The following is an 18,618-nucleotide window of genomic DNA, read 5'->3' on the forward strand; positions in this document are numbered from 1 at the left end:
TTTGCTTATTTTAAGGTATTGTTTTGAATTCTTTCAATCTGCAGTATTATTTTGCATACAGCTAGCGTGACAGCGTTATGTTTGGAAATTTTGGTCGTCCCATCTCATAAGTGCAGTTTAATCAAATGATGTTCAGTAGAAACTTGCAGTATCACTGAAGCAAACAAATCACTTAAAAACCTGAGAAAAATGATAGCATTTCCGCATATTTCGTTCAAAGTAGTACATATATCATCAAACAAGCACAAACATATTCCGAAATATTAAGCAAATTAACCCGCATATAAATTGCTTGTTTTCCTGTGAAGATTAGGGGAAGTTTGCTAAGGACTTTGAGGTTATTTCGTGTTCGCTAAAAAGTTAATTGAAATGCTGTATAATACATTGTATACTCAACTCGCAACCGGCGTTTGGTGCACTTTATGGTTTGAAAGACCGCGACAAGGTAAACTAAAAAACAAAAATATTATTCAGTCTGTTAAATGCACGCGTCATTTAACAGATTTAAGAGTAATTGCCACTAAAAATCAAAGAAATCGTGGCCACGGTCGAAAAATCGATTTGCTCATAATTTGCCAGTCTGAAGGCCTAGGTAAGTAACTGAAGGAAATCAAGTTAGTTTTTTGAAATATCCAATATAACGGCAGAAATTCACGAAAAACGGTTATCGCACCGAAAGCTCAGATTTCACTTCGCGATAATCCGAAATTTTACACTTTTCAGCTTCTTGCTACACAGTCGTTTACATCGCTGTAAAACGTTCTCAACTTTAAATGTATACATTGATTCTTCCTTAATCAAGAGATAGTGATAATTTTTATTTCTTGTGTTTTCTGGCCGAACTGAGCCCCGATTAAGTAGACATACTTTTCTAATTAAAACAAAACTCAAAAGTTATGTAAATTCAGTGAGGAAAAACGCTGACCGGTAGTGCTTCAAATCGTCTGATATTCTAGCAAAAGACAGTTCAGTCGATGAATTTTAGGCTTACGGATTCATTTTTGTGGGATCTACTAGCAATTTTGCATGAACGCCGATCAAATATCGAGAAAATTGCAATTCAGCCCCTTTGAAATTTGCAATGTAACGCAACACTCTAAAATAGGTAAAAATCTTTTGTTGGCTTGAGTCAGGACAATCGAAGCCTATTAATGTCTTTTAACGTTTGAAACGCTTTAGAAATAGTATTTAACTTAGAAATTGCCTGTAATAGCGAAAAAACACGAGTAGAACCAAACTTAATCACTCCCTAACTCTCCCTGTTTTGTGTCACGCATGAAATGACAATCTGTGGCGAAGGTCAAGTAATTTATGCAGCTTCGGGATAAGTGACGGAGTGTTTGAAGCGTTCAAAGTATTTCCCCACCAGTTGCTCTTAGATTCCCTTTGCGCTTAGATAACTCCTCCCAGAAGCAATTCAAATCTACAGGAGCAAGGATATTCGGGACGGCTAAAACGCACTGTTCAGCTTTCTCAAATAACAACGCGTCAGTAGAGCTTTACACTGCAGTCCACGGTGCTACTATGCAGCGAGTACGTGACGGACTTGGCAGATGCGTCAAATCTGCAAAAGATGATGGAGCTTTCTCCAGAACTCAACCTTCAATTGCTTTTTCAAATTATGCGATATTTAGCTATCAGTTTGCTTTCATTTGAAGCTTCGTCCAGTACAAAAAGCCTACCTTTGCATTCAGCTCATTGATCGGGGTGGAAAAAGAGACGTCAGTATCAGTTTCATGATCAACTTGCAGGGTGAGAAAGGAAGAGGAAAGAGTTGAATTACATTGACAACGCTGGGGTGGGGATGAGAAATAACTCCTGATAAAAATTGCCTTGTCTACAAACCAAATTTGTGACGCCACGGTTGGTTTTCATTGCTATTTAGCACTGAAGCATGAAGCATTTTTGTAGTCAATGACATGTCGGTATATCTTTAACCTACGTTGTGGTTTACACTTCTGAAAAAGTTAGTGCTACCTACTCTTTATCATGCTTTATCATGTAGTCTTGTGGATCGTTTTATACCACCAACTACTGCCTCATTCAGTTGACGAGCCTTTCTTCGACCCTGGTTTAACAAGCTTTTCAGTTCAAATAAGTTAACAAGAAATAATTCGAAAACACTAGTATCCTGTGAGATGTTGGATGTGGCAACAAGGTGGCCAAACGTAATTAAGCAAATTGCGTGTGTGCAACATTGGTGATATTCTTGCGCGCGTCAATTTTTTTTCCTTGCTTCTAGTCCAGTTCTGGCCCTTTCTCTGTCGCGAAACGTCGGGAGAGAGCCGAGAGAGAGGGACCCTCCCTCTCGACGTTGCGTGACATGGAGAGGGCCAGAACAGGACTATCTTGCTTCTGGCTAGTCATTGAGGGTGTGACCGTTAAAACTACGGAAATTATTTATTTATTGTTCCTAAAGTATTTGCTTACCTCGACTTCCTTCAATGATGACAACTTTTAGCACAAGGACTGGCGTGTTGGTTTTTATCTGGTTAGACTGATTTTAAAGTACAAGCCGGCAGGTGCAAGTCAAGGCGGAATATGCGTTGTTATCATTGAGGAGAGTTTCTGGTTCTTTGTTCATCAAAGACTTCAGTCGTCACTGGCGCGCCTGAGCCCACAAGGAAGAACTGTTCTGAATCTTCTAGTAAACTTAGGGAATTGAATAAATTTCCATTTGCCGTGTGTGTAATTTCCACAGATCCTTGAGTGACATGAATCAACTTCTGGACCTGTACCTAATCAGGAGCCGGTCATGGGCTCCTGACCTAATCAATGAGATTGTCGATTCCAAGAAGTTTCTCGGTTTCTCAAAACGCACACGTTCGCCAAAAATATTCTTCACGTATGTCTCAATGCGATAAAATCTGAAGGACTTGGTGGCTTTTGATATCCTTGTTACACTGTATGAGCGGTATGACCGTAACTGCGTGCCGGCACAAATTCCACCGTATTGAAGAACGAACTCGCGCGGGGCGTCTCTAACTCATTCAGCTTACTTCGATTCTTCTTTGGTAAGTGCGTTGTTTGCTTGGTTATCGATACAACATTAACTTTTCGTGGAAATAGATAGCCTCCTACTGGCTAGCGACGGCATAAAGCTTGTAATCCCTAACATCGTTCCAATATGTATATACTATTGGGACCTTTTATGCTTCGTTCGGCGGGTTAACTGGGCAATCTTCTCTTATTAATGTATTATTTCGCACATCAGCAACAAAGATCTTGTTATTAAAATTTGACTCATTTTGAGCGGTGAAAAAATGGTTTTAAATTTGTTTCCCTTGAAAATCGCTCGAGCGTGACATTGGGCAGCGAGAAAATGGAGAGTGCGATTTAAAAGTTTGGTGTTTCTTTTTCTCTTTTTTTAAACTCTTGTCGGCGATTTTTTAAGTTAAATACTACTTTTAAAGCTTTTCAAATGTAAAAGACATTAATAGGCTTTGATTGCCCTGTCTCAAGCCAACAAGAATGGCTTACCTATTTTAGCGTGTTGCGTTACATTGCAAATTTCAAAGGGGCTGAATTGCAATTTTCTCGATTTTTGATCGGCGTTCATGCAAAATTGCTAGTAGATCCCACAAAAATGAATCCGTAAGCCTAAAATTCATCGACTGAACTGTCTTTTGCTAGAATATCAGACGATTTGAAGCACTACCGATCAGCTTTTTGCCTCACTGAATTTACATAACTTTTGAGTTTTGTTTTAATTAGAAAAGTATGTCTACTTAATCGGGGCTCAGTTCGGCCAGAAAACACAAGAAATAAAAATTATCACTATCTCTTGATTAAGGAAGAATCAGTGTATACATTTAAAGTTGAGAACGTTTCACAGCGATGTAAACGACTGTGTAGCAAGAAGCTGAAAAGTGTAAAATTTCGGATTATCGCGAAGTGAAATCTGAGCTTTCGGTGCGATAACCGTTTTTCGTGAATTTCTGCCGTTATATTGGATATTTCAAAAAACTAACTTGATTTCCTTCAGTTACTTACCTAGGCCTTCAAACTGGCAAATTATGAGCAAATCGATTTTTCGACCGTGGCCACATTTTTAGAATTTTCTTTGATTTTTACTGACATTTACTCGTAACCTTTTGATGAGGTGTACTTTAAATGTTTCGCACCGTTTATTTCGGTGTTTAAATTAAGTGAAATTATATCTGAATGAGTTTAAGTCTCCAAAACCATTTTTAGCACTGATTCCGAAAATCTGAAAGATTTTTTTTTTTTTCGTTCACAGTTTTAGGTTGCGTCTCTTTGAGGTGGTCTGGATTTGGATCAATGATCCAAGATCATTATGAGCATGGTAGATCAAATTGAAGGGACGGATGAATTTCACTCTAGTCTTGGATTCATAGCGTCGTGATCCGAGTGATGTTGGATCACTGATGACCCTGATTATATTAAGATCGTTCCGAAAATTAAAAGAATCACAAGAGTTAAAGCGACACCACACTTAAAAGTACGTACTGAGGCCTTATGTGTCATCCTGGCGCGAGGAGTTAGGCGAAGGTGAAGAAGTAAAATATTAAGATACTCGTTGCAAGAAAATTATGATACACTAAAGATTTCCCAACAAGTCTTGCAACAATGATCAGCTGGTACCAAAAATCGACTTTTTGCTGACTACCCTACTGCTGTCTTATTTGTTTTGAAGATCGAAAGAGTGCTTTGTGCGGTCCTTGTTTGTTTTTCCTAATGTAATAAATTCGGTTCACGCAGGCTCGAAACTCGCGTTTAAACCAAACCAAAACTTAAAGCGAAATAGCTTATTCCAATATAGCACAGAAAATCTAATTCTCAACCTAGAGTAGATGATCCGAAGTCAAACACACTCAAAGGTGTCGCATCCATAACAAACTTCTCGAAAGTGATTAGTTCTTAACACACACAATTGGAGTGAAAGCATCCGTTTTCTTAGCGTTAAGTGGATGGTAGCTATTTTACGGTGAGAACTTAATCTTTGCGTCTCTTTCGAGTTTCACTTTTTTGGTGGTTTCGGGAAACGGAGGCTTTCGAAAGCACTGACGTCAGTCACATCCCGTGCAAATCAGTGAATCATAGTTTTTTTTTTTTCCTCATAACGTGTCAGCGTTTTTGAGCGTTCTGAGTGTGGACAGTGATAACCCTGTGAAGGCGGTAGTGCGGATGTAAAGTGCGAGTTTAAATCAGTGCTTCTCATAATAAACACAGCACGATCTAGAAACCTTCTTTTACTTCATATACTCGGTTATATCTTACAGCTCTATCTTACATGGCTAAGGCCATTTTGCAAAGTAAAAACTGCCATCAAACAAACCTATTATAAAACAAATAAAAGGAACAAGAATGGTTCAGGTCTGGAAAGATTGAAACGAATTACGAACAAAGGGCTTCAATCCTGAAACTCAAAATCCGACATAAATCTGGATGGAGGTGATTAAATCTCACTATCAGCTAAATTTTTGGAGATTTCTCAGCTATCGGTTAAAATTTAAGCCCGTTTCATTTGTCAGCTGCCAGTAAATTTTGCGGATCCCAGATCTCAGCTGCCAGTTCAATAAAAACGTGTCATCTCTCAGCTGACCATTTTCATCTTTTCTCAGCTCACGACCCTCACGTCTAATTGTTATTCGTTCGCTCGCACTGCTAGGTGTCTAGTTAATGATTAACAAGGATCTAAACAACAACAATGTTGGCTGGAGAACTAAAGCGCAAACATGTATTCTCTCTTTTCTAGCGCCGAGACATGGCGGATGGGGCCGATGGCAGCCAGTTAGCTGGCAGGAAACCCAGTGCTCAAATGGATATAAAACCAGATACCGCTATTGCAACGATCCTTCCCCAGCTCACGGTGGGCATGGCTGCAGCGGAAGTAGTAGCAAGCGGATAGACTGCAATGAATGTGACTACGGCAACGGAGGATGCGAACATATATGTGTAAACTATGTTGGTAGTCACAGCTGTAGATGCTATCCTGGTTATGAGCTTTACTCGGGAAAGAGATGCAGACGTACGTGATTTCGGCTTTTTTGGGGAAGTGTTGGTTAACAACATTTAGACAGTTAAACGCGCAGTAAATGCTCCTTGATCACATTAAAATGTATTCCATTATTTAGCTACAAACAGGTGCTACATTAAGGGTGGTTCTCATCAACGCAGAAACATTATTATATTTAAGCACCGTTAACTTACAGTCATTTTTGTTGACCAAAGGCGCATCTTATTACACATCTTATTACGTCGCACGTGTGCTGCCGCCAGTGGTAAATTCTCCGCTACCCATTTATACATAGTGCTAACCCGAATGTTCAATCTACATCTTGGCGCCCTTACTATTTGGCCACCGCGCCTCCTTCTACGATGCGAAAAGAAACGATCTTTTCAAATTAGTTTGCACGTTGTGAAAACAAGGCGTTGATGGTTTTGCTTACGTTTTTTAGGAATCTCTTGTCACACAAGCGATTGGCCGCCGCCAAGTAATGGACAGATATCGTCACCTTGTAACAGTAATTCACAGGTGCACTCTGGCACTTATTGCACGGTCACTTGTAATAATGGATATAAATTAGACGGACCTTCAAGCTCTGTTTGTGGCAGCGACGGCGAGTGGGATCCAAGATCAACCCCAAACTGTCGAGGTAAAAGGAATGTTTCTGGGCAGTTTGGGCTCGGGTTCTTGACGAAAGAAAAGAAATAATTACGATGCATGGGACTAAGCAAAGACAAAGCGGCCAGAGACATTGCCTTTTCAGTCACATGTGACCAAATGCTTTACTGCCTTGCGCTCTAGGTGAAATCAAGTGTCAGAACTAGAAAAATCATGTTTCCAGTTTGATTGCATACATGCGTCAAATTTCGTTTATGGCTTTCAAAAATGCAACGAAAAACCGAACGCTGTGATTAAAATTGACTCATCTTCCGATCAGGTCTCAATTCTATGTGCTGAACAAAACGATCGAGGCCTTTGGCGGAAGGATTTAATTAAGATTTTCATGCACGACAGTGCAACTGCACGACAATGGTGTTTGACAACAGAAGTTTACAATAAGATAACTTAGTCTTAAAGGGCTGCTGATCCGCTTTGGCGAATATTCTATAAAAATTACTTACGGATGGTTCTTTTTTCAGTGTTCGAGTGTCAAGCCCTAAGTGCCCCGGACCATGGTCAGATCACTCCTGATATTTGCAAAACAAAACCTCTCCATGGTCAAGTATGTTCTTACGAATGTAGCGCAGGCTACGCACGCACTGGGCCTAGTTCGAACACGTGTAACAATGGCTTCTGGACACAAGGAGGATTTCACTGTCAGGGTAAATCTTTACATCATACGTAGAGCTTTGTTAATTGCAAAGTACTGGTTGATGCTGCATAGTTACGCATAAACAGCACCAGACGAAGGAAAATGCAGTTAGAGGGTCTGAGTGACTGAGTTATTGAGTGACAGAGCTTCTGGGCGACTAAGCGACTAAGCGACTGAGTGACTGAGTGACTGAGTGGCTGAGTGGCTGAGTGGCTGAGTGGCTGAGTGGCTGAGTGGCTGAGTGGCTGAGTGGCTGAGTGGCTGAGTGGCTGAGTGGCTGAGTGGCTGAGTGGCTGAGTGGCTGAGTGGCTGAGGGGCTGAGGGGCTGAGCGGCTGAGCGGCTGAGCGGCTGAGCGGCTGAGCGGCTGAGCGGCTGAGCGGCTGAGCGGCTGAGCGGCTGAGCGGCTGAGCGGCTGAGCGGCTGAGTGGCTGAGTGGCTGAGTGGCTGAGTGGCTGAGTGGCTGAGTGGCTGAGTGGCTGAGTGGCTGAGTGGCTGAGTGGCTGAGTGGCCGAGTGGCCGAGTGGCCGAGTGGCTGAGTGGCTGAGTGGCTGAGTGGCTGAGTGGCTGAGTGGCTGAGTGGCTGAGGGGCTGAGGGGCTGAGTGGCTGAGGGGCTGAGGGGCTGAGTGGCTGAGTGGCTGAGTGGCTGAGTGGCTGAGTGACTGATCATGAGTGACTGATCATGAGTGACTGATCATGAGTGACTGATCATGAGTGACTGATCATGAGTGACTGATCATGAGTGACTGATCATGAGTGACTAATCATGAGAGACTGAGTGACTGAGTGACTGAGTGACTGAGTGACTGAATGCCTTGCTATATCTATATGCGTCAATAGCTGCAAGTCAGGTAACATGCAATTAAATCCAATATTGTTTTTTTTCTGTTTAAAGACAATGAATCGCCTTCATTTGGCGAAACCTGTCCATCTGCACAAAGTGTTTTCGCGGATGAAGGAAAATCTTCAGCCACAGTGAGCTGGGGACCAGTTACAGCTACAGATAACGATCAAGCTAGCGTTACTGTGTCCCCTAAAGTGACGTCACCACACGTTTTTTCTGAGGGAAGCCATACCGTGGTCTACACTGCTACAGATCCGTCGGGAAACACGAAACTCTGTTACTTTCGAATTACTGTTCAAGGTAAGAATGTCTTGGCGTATATGAAAACAACAACAACAACAACAATTAATCAACCAATCAAGGCATGTATGCTAATAATCTAATTGTGGGAAAATGGCTCTCGTTCCTTTGAATTTATTTAAATAAATGAACGGTTTTTTCATGTGAAACATATAGTTGAAAAAAAAAACGTTAAAAAGAAGAGTTAGCATTATATAATTGAGAACAGAAAAATAATACTGTCTATCAAAAGGTATATCTTAAAATGAAGGCCATTTTACACAGCGTGGCTCCTTCAGGTTTATCAATAATGGGACCTGGATCTAAAAAAAATAAGGAATTAAACTTCAAAAGCAAAGTATAATGCTAAAGAAATGATTGTTGTGAAGAGATCAAGTGAACGCGCGGAGAAACAATTCAGTTTTTCGTTGAATGAAATAGTCTTCTCGGAGGTGTTAGCATTCTTTGTAGAAACTACCTTTGTTACATTCTATCCGTCAGTATCAACAAATTTGATTAGGAATAAGTCGTTGTTATTTAATAACTTCTCAAACCCAATGCCCCAGGACGGTTAATTCACCTAATCATATTTCATTTTAGCTCTTCGATGTTCTGTACTGTTCGCACCTGCAAACGGCAGACTGGAGAATGCGGCCTGTGGAAATGTCTATGGAAGCTTATGCCGACTGACCTGCTACAAGGGGTATGAATTGAAAGGATCTGTTGAGAGAAAGTGCGACAAGATAGCAGGGACAAATGTGGCCCAATGGACAGGAAATACAACATCCTGTGAAGGTAAGTATGGGCATGTTTTGTCCATTCCTTCATAATGTGTGGTAAACTAAGAAACATTCTTGACAAGATGGCTTGCATAGAACCATACTTTCTTTGAACATGCCAAAGAAGCTCTAGTTGAATTTTTTTTTTCCTATTGTTTTGCAAAAAAAAAAAAACAAAACAAAACAAAACAAAAAACAAAAAAAACAACAACAACAAAAAAAGCAGATTTGAAGGAGTCTTGCTCCCCCCTGGATGAGATGCTAGTCTATCGCAGCTTTCTCCTCGGCATTCAGACAGGAATTTGCCCCGTCGTGGTTTCTCTCCATCAGTACCTCTAGTGCTTTCGAACTAATCGTTTGCTATTTGTCTTAGCTATCCACTGTCCATCTCTAAACACTCCCGATCACGCTATTCAGTCCGGGTACGGCTGCGGTGGTCCGAGCTCTAGCTACAGCACATCCTGCTATTTCAGTTGCATGTTGGGATACGAGGCTGTAGGAGGATCACAGAAAAGAACTTGTCTGGAAACTGGACAGTGGAGTGGAACCGAACTTCAGTGCCAAGGTAAGGAAATGATATCCACGTTTATGGGAAACGGGATTGCTGTTTGTCGTCGATGTAGATTAAGAAAAAAAAAAACTCTAAACGCAGGTAAATACAGTTTCGAAAGGAGAAAAACAACGTGTTTTTTAACCTGTGTGAAGTAAATGACCTCCTCCCTATCTTTAATCTTCTGGGCCGTTTTTTTCAAAACCCCGGTTGACACAAACTCAGAGTTAAAAATTAACTTAAGTATTATTTTTTTCTTGTATGTTTTTTACTTCCTTTGTTTTGTTTAGTTTGAGATTACCCCATCTCAAAACTAAAGGCCAAACGATATAAGAAGAAAACTTCACCGAAATGTTGCAAAACCATTGACATCAAAATTTAGGTCAATCCTGGGTTAGCTTAATTGGGCTTTGAACATCTCCGAACACAAGGTTAAGGCCCTAGTGTTTTCTCGTAAGGCAACTCTACTGGGCAGAATTACCTATCAAGACCTATTCACAAATTTTATTTTAGTTTTTTTTTTTTTTTTTAATAAAAATGACTTTAGATTTCTTGTCTCGTTATAAATTGTCACCAGGCTTAAAGCTTAGGTTGCGCCAAATGACGTAAGAAATGATCCATCAATAATGTTGTGTTGCCTTGCAGCGATCACCTGTCCTTCAATCACTATTACGTCGAAAGGACTGGACATCACCCCCTCATTCTGCACCAATGCAAGCGCTGTCATTCATTACGCAACAGATTGCCGGTTCACCTGCAGGAGCGGATATCAACACCATGGGCCTGGGCTTAAGACTTGTAACCAGCAGAAGACCTGGTCTCCATTAGGGAATCCATGGTGCAAGGGTGAGTTGGTAACTTTACGAAACTCAGCTTACGACATGGTAACACCTACTGTGAATCGTCATGTTTCAAATATAGATTTTTACCAAGCTAATTATGAAGCCTTTAATATTAGAGAAGTGCAGTAGGACAAGTAGCGCTTAAATGAAATGTGGTTTAAATTGAAAACAGAGCAGATTAAAGAAAAATAACATTGTAGATGTTGTCGTTGTTGTTCTTAACGATAGTAACGATGATGGTAAGGGGGAATATGAGGAAGATGATGAGGAAAAGTAGTAGTAGCAGGAGCAGCAGGAGGAGCAGGAGAAATATCAAAGAGAGGGAGGTGGGGAGAATGTGATGATAAGTCTTTTGCTGCTGTCTATGATGCTGTTTGGCTTTGTTAGTCTCTTCGTATAACAGTCGAGGTTCAACAATGACTTGTGTATAGTTTCGTCTTCTTGTTGTAAAGGATATATTCTTTTCGTTTATAGATGTCTCGGCACCAGTATTTTCAAACTGCCCATCAAATATTGTAGCCACCGCTGACAGAGGTACAACGTCGACACAGGTCACTTGGTCTCATCCTTCAGCTACAGACAACTCCGGCCTCATTCCCAACATAACACGCTATGGGAAACTACCTGGGGACTTATTTCATGCTGGAGAACACAACATCCGGTACGTGGCTTTAGACAAAACAGGGAACGTTGCCGAATGCAAATTTAAAGTCTTCGTTTCAGGTAATTTGCATATGTCCCGCGCGGGAATATTTGTTTGCAGCATTTGCCTCATCAGAATAAGCGCTTGTGATCGAGCTATGAAAAATATCAGCTCTGATTGAAAGAACATGCATGGATAAAAGATTTTTCCCCTTCTACTATGCATGGAGCATGACATTATGTTTGCGTAGAGTTAAAAAAGTCAAAATTTTACAACGATTATTTAGGCGCATTAAGGGCTTTTGGCACTAACATATCTCGAAGGTTTTTTCGTTTTTTTCTCTTTTTTTTAATCATTTTAGTATATACCTGATAAGTGAATAGTACCTATCACATGTTCGATCTGATTGGTTAACTCGGGGTTGACTAAAATTTTCCGACCATTTGTCGGTTTGTTGTTAGAACTAAGACACTTTTTTGGTCCATTAGTTACCTCATAGCCTGTCTCTTTCCGTAAGGGCGGCTGTGATCATGAACAGGCTAGTTACCTCAGTGTCCGTGAAAGTGGTTGCGCACTATTCACCTCCGCTTCAGTGAATAAGTGTTATTTAGTATGAGCGCACTCAGTGATCTTAGTGTTTCAAGCAATCTGATTGGTTCGCTATCTCGGGCTAATGAGTATTATTCACTTCCTAAAGAATACCTGTTAAATATGCCATGCAAAGCACGAAATCGATTCAATGTTCATCGTTCGTCACCCTCGTTTGCTAACATCCTTTAATATGCGTCCATGCACTCGGACGAAATCACAATTTTGTACTATTGTTACCTTTTTAAGTGGTCCGCTGCCTGCCAAAGTTGTATTCCCCAGCTGGAGGTTCCTTACAGTGTACCAAAGACAATCAGTACGGATCTGAGTGCTCCTTGGCTTGTCAGGATGGCCACACCATGAGTGGCTCTGACCGCAGAGTCTGCGAGAAAGATCCAGTTACGTCCGTGGGTGTCTGGACGGGAAATGAGACGAAATGTGAACGTATGTAAAAAAAAAAAAACAACAATATTTAAGTTCATGTCAGATTCCCCACCCCCCCCCCCCCCATACCTAGAAAAAGAAACAACAACAACGACAACGAAACTAACAAACAAACAAACATACTTAAGGTATTCAATTTTCAGATTTACCTTATTTGCTCTTCTTACAGCCTCCGCCTGAAATCAATAGACCTTCAAAGCAGTAATGAAACATTTCCACGCAAGTTAATCTTTGCCTATTTGTATTTCTTTTACCAAGCAACTTTCATTCCTAGTAAGCTGGAAGTAAAAATCGCCTTTAATTTGATGGCAGGGAAAAGGAAAGCACCATGAAAATGGTTAATAGCCTTTTGCAATCTTACTGGAAACTTCTGCACAAGTGGTTCATATTTTCTGAATACCTTTATAGACAGAATTTTGACTGTATAAAAAAAGAAAAGTGCTTCGTCGATGTTTAAAAGTCGATCTTTCTAGCTCGTAAGTCCACCAAGGGCACAAAGTAATAAGTCACGTTAATTTATCTTTCCTTAGTGGTGAAGTGTGCTAGACTCTTCCCCCCTCCTCACAGCATACAGTCTGGCTGCGGAGGCGGTTCCTTGTTCAACGTTTTTGGTGACAAATGCCTTTTATACTGCTCCCGTGGCTACCACCGGGTTAACGGCTCGACTGAGAGGGTCTGTCTAGCAAATGGCACCTGGTCTGGTGAAGAGCCGTACTGTCAAGGTAAGGGAAGCAGCAAGAAAGAGGAATAGTTGCGACAAGCCTTTACAGAACACATTTACGCCGATACGCAGGAGGCGAAACTTTATTGATGCTATAAAATCGGTATTCTAAGTCTGAAAGTGTGGTTAGGATTAGCACGCAACCCTTTCTTTTTTGTTCAGTCTTAGCAGCTAGGTATAGAGGAGAAAAGAGAGATGAGAAGAGAGATATATGTGTGAACTATTTCAGGGTCGATTTGTTAAAAGTTTATAGTTTCAGAGAAGTAAACAAATAACTTTTTGTCCGCAAGCGTTTGATCAGGAATTCTCATGTCAGCAAAAAATTCCTAAAATATTTACTGAATAAGATTTTACTTGTTTTATTTTTTTGGTACAGTTGTCCGCTGTAAGGTTCTTCTGCCTCCAACGGATGGTCAGGTGACACCACACTCCTGCACGACTTCTCCTGAATACGATACTACATGCCACTTTTCTTGTCCCAAAGGCTACAGGCTGCATGGAGAACCAATAGCGACATGCCTTAGCGACGGTCAGTGGTCGAAAAACACCACTTCTCTTTGCAAAGGTTGGTTTATCTTCCAAGAAGTTAATTTTTTCTTTGTCTTTGTATTACGGCCTGGTGTGGGGCAGAAAAAAAGACCTTGCAGTTGTTTTATTCCGAGAGCTTTTGGGAGGCAGCATGGCCGATTGGTCTAGGGCGTCGGATTTGAAATCTGAAGGTCCCTGGTTCAATCCTCACCTTACCGTTATCTGGATTTGCTATTGATAGTCTCGAGTTCAAGCGCTTGACCGACTTTCGTAAATAGCTAACTGGTCAGCCTCCCACCAGTTGAGATTATTCATTATTTATGTTCTATTTGCAAGCTGTGTTTGTTTGTTTGCGGAGTCCTCAATTAGCACAACAGTGTTAAATACATTTTAGAATTAAATAAAATTAATCATCGATTGATTGATTTGTTTATTTATTTATTTATTTATTTTTATTTAGTTATTTTAAAACCGACCGAGTGTTCTTCATCTGTGATATTGCTCGTTCAAGCTGTTGACTTCGTTAATTATTCTACTGTTAATTGATATATTTAAATACTTGCAGACGTGGAAAGACCCTCCTTTGGCGTTACTTGCCCCAGTGATATCAAACGTTACGCAGACAGGGCTAACAATTATACCACAGTAAACTGGGCACCAGTGGTTGCCACTGATAACTCTGGCGTGGTAACGAGTGTGACCAAATATGGTGTGCCTACCGTAAATAGATTCTACCAAGGACGACACCGGGTCACTTACAACGCCAGCGACGCAGCAGGGAATTACAAAGTCTGCACGTTTTTCGTGACAGTCGAGGGTAAGCCATTTGCGAACGGCACTGAAAGTGCAGATTAGACATCCTGTAAAGCAATGGCAATTGCGTATTGTTAACAAACCTCAGCATCAAATACGAAAGGCCTTTTTAAGACAGTCTCTATAGACATAGCTGACAACTCAACAGTTGTTTAAATTGAGCGCTAATTTGCAGGCCCTGCCTCTTGTAACTTGAAAAAAAAAAGATAACTGTTTTTGGCAACGTTCATTTGCAACAAATTGGTCACATAATGGTTTGAATGCATTTTTCTCTGAAAAAAAAAAACGTGTGGTTACAATTTAATATTACGTGTCAAAATTGTGCGACATATGGACATTTAATGAGTATTGATTATTTTTATTATTGTGATTATTTTATGCGCTTTCTAAGTTAGCCAGTGAATACAAAATTGATGACCGTTGCTGAATAATCGTTCTAACATGTCATATTTTCCGTTCGTCTATAGTTTTACGATGCCAAACGTTGTTTCCTCCACTGAACGGCTTTGTAGAGGGAGAATGTGATAACACCTACGGCTCCACATGTAAAATGACGTGCAACGATGGGTACAACTTGCTCGGGTCTGACATTCTTACCTGCCTTAAGAAACCGGGCCATATTACAGGATACTGGGACGAACCAGTACCAGTCTGTAAAAGTAAGTGGCAAATATGTTTGTTAACCATCATGTCACGCTGCTAGTATGCACACCCATTTGGCTTTGTATTCATTTTGAGAAAGAAAAGTTATTCAAGTTTATCAGTTATATAGGCCCTGGTCAATAACGGTGCACGATAGTTGACGATATTTGATAGCATCCTAACTATTATCGACTATCATAACGTGGTGAAACGGGAAAAAAAAAAAACTATCATTGACTATCAAGAAGAGTCTGAACAAGCTCAACGTAAATGATAGTTGATGATAGTCGGAGGTAGGGTGCGGGAGTAAGTAGTCAAACGAAAGCGCGCGGTACAGCTATCATCAACTATCATCGTCTTCATTACCAGTGCTTGAAAATTCAGAGTATTCCTAGTTTCTTACTATCTGAGGACGTTTCTATATATTGCAAATACTGATTTTATTCTTGGGGAAAAAGCCTCCTTAATGTGTCTATATAGAGTCTAAATATAAGGCTGCAAAAGATCTTTAAAGGGTCAAATAGTAGCGTATACTAGGCGTTTTAGGCTTAACACTTCTCCGGTATGTGAAAAGACTTGGTTCCATCTATATCATAACGTGTATATCATTAAGCTCTATAAGTCTATAACATTAACCTATTCATATAGTTTTCGTGTACATTGTTGTAATTAGAATAGAACCACTAACATGGCTATTGTTAAAAACTAAAGACACGACACGGCTATTTACATTTAGCTATTTTCTCTATTGATTTTTTTTTTTTTTCAGTACGGTCATGTTCTTCCCTAAATGCACCTCGGTATGGTTTTATTTATCCGCACATGTGTACGTCTTTCCCAGTCAGCGGAACCATCTGCTATTTCGAATGCAGACATGGTTTCCTTGGAAACGGTGGAACTACTGAGATTCTTTGTGGGAATGATGGAAAGTGGAGCAAAAATGAATCGTCAATTTTGCAATGCCTTGGTAAGGGCTTTGGAAAACACATGCCCCAAGATATGTTGTATATGCCATATAACTTAAAGTATTAATCGGGATACGATGTATAATTATCATTCTTAAATATCGTTTGTAACTGCAACTAGGTGGAGATTCATCGTATCATCTCGCCCAGGTGTAAATACATTTAGATTTTGTAACGTGTCTCTTCGGCCTCAGTAAGCTTCGTTAGAATGGTAACAACCGCCAACATGGCCAGATACACAAACAGCTTCAAGTTGTTTACAACGACAGTCTTCTCTAAAAACTAGATCATCTCAACCATTGAAATTCGGTCCAGCTCTAGACATCCTGTAGACACATATAAGTATAGTATCTATAGAAAAGAACTAGCAATGACTGTAACAGTCTTCCATCTGATTACTTATCGGACGACTCCTCCACAAAATTTGAGGCCTCTATCTCTGAACACGTTTATTTGTTGTAATTGTTTGAGCTTTCCCTATTTATTTTTGTGTTTATATTTTGTCTTGTTTAATCTTGCACTCACGTCACTATAATTGACTTTGCAAGAATCAAATGTAAATATAATTGTTTGGTTCGCTAGTACTTATTCGATTCTTGTGCAGTGTGATTATACGTATTTTGTTGTAAATGTGAAGTAGTATTATTTTAGTTATACCTGTATGGCTGTGTGGGAAGTCTATAAGAATACGTTTATCATCAGCAATACTTTATGACACTTTCCATTGGTGAAATGACCATTTATATCTAATCAAATATCTTTTTTTTCTTTGAAATTTTGTGCAATTTCGTATGTCCATAAGAACTAGTAAAAGTTCATTGTATTATCCAGAAGCACGAATGAATGAGTGGCTTGACGTAAAAAAAAAAAAAAAAAAGTGTCGCTCTCCCAAATTTTCAGGAGTATTTCTAGAGAAAAACTCCACGGGTCGAAAATGTTCCCCCATTTATTTAAAGACAGAAATGCGGCGTTTAGCCCATCAGAGTGCATGCATTTCAACACGCGAAGATAACGCGTTAAGTGTTTAGGAAGAGCTTACGGCTCTTTGGATTTCGTTTCCCATAATATGCCTTATGTTGGTATATTCGTATAGATGTTACTGCACCAGTGTTCATGAGGTGTCCTTCAGATATTCGTGCAAACATCAATGCAAATTCTACAGCATTGGTTAACTGGACCCTACCCGTCGCGCTGGACAACAGCAATCTAGCTCCACAATTGACGGTATTTCCACCAGGGATTAGCCCCCCACAGATCTTTAACGGAACTGCTTTAGTTGTGTACACTGCTAGGGATGCAAGTGGGAACAAGAAAGAGTGCTCGTTTAGAATTATATTAGAAGGTCAGTCTTAATTAGATGTTATTAAGTGTATCGTGGATTATGTCAAATTGAGTATCCAGCCCCTGTTCAATCTTGCGAAATTACGTGGTGTCATCGTGTCCTCCTCTCTGTCTTGATAACAGGGTCTGAAATTTTAGTGCTGCAATATACTGTGTCCTCTGCCACCCACCATGCCTCGGTCCACAAGAGAAGACTCACCACCCTTTCTCCTTCTCCACGGTCATTGAGTGATTTGACATTGACAAATTTTGGCAGGTAGGACGACCTCAATCCAATAGCATATATTGACACAAGTCCTTCATTTATTTTCGTCGCAGACAATTTAGGTCCCCAGGTGGTATATTGTCCCCCAGACCAAAACATCACCGCTACGAAGACGAGAACAAGAGTAACGTGGAATGACCCTCAGTTTAAAGACAACAGCAACAGTCCATTGGTGATAACATGCAGTCATCAAAGTGGAACTGAGTTCTACTGGGGGACCTGGAATATACATTGTACAGCCTATGATAATAATCCCAACAACAAGCCTGCTGTTTGCCAGTTTTCACTAACAGTTAAACGTAAGTAGCAAGTAGATTAACTAAAGATCTTAGACCTAAACTTCAATAGTAAAAAAAAGGACAGAAACTTAAAAAAAAACATCTTTGTAAGACTTTCCGTGAGTTGTGATACCCTCCGTGCACACATAGATACAACCCATTAGCTTAAACTAATCAAACAGGTTGGTATTAAAGTTAAACTCGACTCATACGGCTGGCAGTCTGTTTTTCTCTCGAAATTCAGCAGGGGATATGAGGTAAGACACCTTAGCCTTGTCTGTGCTTCTTCTTTTGTTCTCTACTCTTCCCTACTCGGTCACGCTTAACACTCGTCTAAGTGAACTGTAAGGAGAAAAAAGAAAAAAAAAACCGCTGCCAGCAGGCTAAACTCAACTACCTTTTTGTTTTTTTTGGTAGGGTGGTTTTGCCTCCTTCCTTTGCTCGTACATGAGAAATTACGGTGATTTCTTCAGAATTCCATCAGTTCAACGATAATTGCCCATCTAACAACTATATTCCATGTTGCTGTGCGTCTGTTTTGTAATAGATCACAGTGCGGTCAAAGTGCGGCAAGTTCTTACCACATTTTGACGTCTTCTAAGATCCATTACTAAACAGACGCACGGGAACACGGAATTTGTTTATATGATATAGAGACAAACTGCTACAGACACAGCTTTTTTTTATTCCAAAATCTTTCAACATAACTCAAAAGCCGGCCTTTGCCCACTTTGGCAAACACAGAAAAAGCCCTTCGACGTAATCTATTGTCTAAACAAAATCAAGCAATCTCATTGGTTGCTATGCGTAGCAA

The 18,618-nt window shown here is 40.3% G+C and overlaps 2 protein-coding genes across 2 annotated transcripts in view; both read left to right on the forward strand.

Moving 5' to 3' along the window:
* The first annotated feature begins 4,680 nt into the window (after positions 1-4,680).
* LOC145502334 (uncharacterized) overlaps positions 4,681-18,618 on the forward strand; it is a 31,909-nt gene continuing 17,971 nt past the window's right edge. Inside the window, 17 exon segments of the mRNA XM_081481602.1 lie at positions 4,681-4,684; positions 5,720-5,992; positions 6,423-6,620; positions 7,111-7,293; positions 8,178-8,426; positions 9,006-9,200; positions 9,558-9,749; positions 10,380-10,580; positions 11,051-11,299; positions 12,057-12,251; positions 12,782-12,973; positions 13,349-13,537; positions 14,066-14,317; positions 14,781-14,972; positions 15,725-15,922; positions 17,014-17,262; positions 17,580-17,825. Coding sequence (XP_081337728.1) covers positions 9,662-9,749; positions 10,380-10,580; positions 11,051-11,299; positions 12,057-12,251; positions 12,782-12,973; positions 13,349-13,537; positions 14,066-14,317; positions 14,781-14,972; positions 15,725-15,922; positions 17,014-17,262; positions 17,580-17,825 — 2,251 coding nt within the window. The 5' untranslated portion in view covers positions 4,681-4,684; positions 5,720-5,992; positions 6,423-6,620; ... (2 more) ...; positions 9,006-9,200; positions 9,558-9,661.
* Positions 5,644-9,537, forward strand: LOC145460118 (sushi repeat-containing protein SRPX-like). Its single transcript, XM_081444850.1, has 6 exons — positions 5,644-5,992; positions 6,423-6,620; positions 7,111-7,293; positions 8,178-8,426; positions 9,006-9,200; positions 9,515-9,537. Exons 1-6 carry the CDS (start codon positions 5,644-5,646, stop codon positions 9,535-9,537), a joined length of 1,197 nt encoding a protein of 398 aa, XP_081300976.1.

Source organism: Orbicella franksi, chromosome 11 (genome assembly GCF_964199315.1).
Source record: "Orbicella franksi chromosome 11, jaOrbFran1.1, whole genome shotgun sequence".
Lineage (NCBI taxonomy): Eukaryota > Metazoa > Cnidaria > Anthozoa > Scleractinia > Merulinidae > Orbicella > Orbicella franksi.

Coding starts and splice junctions, on each gene's coding strand:
- LOC145460118 (XM_081444850.1), top strand. CDS start 5,644: ATGATTAACAAGGATCTAAACAACAACAATGTTGGCTGGAGAACTAAA. Junction 5,993..6,422: donor CTCGGGAAAGAGATGCAGAC/GTACGTGATTTC, acceptor TACGTTTTTTAG/GAATCTCTTGTCACACAAGC. Junction 9,201..9,514: donor AAATACAACATCCTGTGAAG/GTAAGTATGGGC, acceptor TCTCTCCATCAG/TACCTCTAGTGCTTTCGAAC.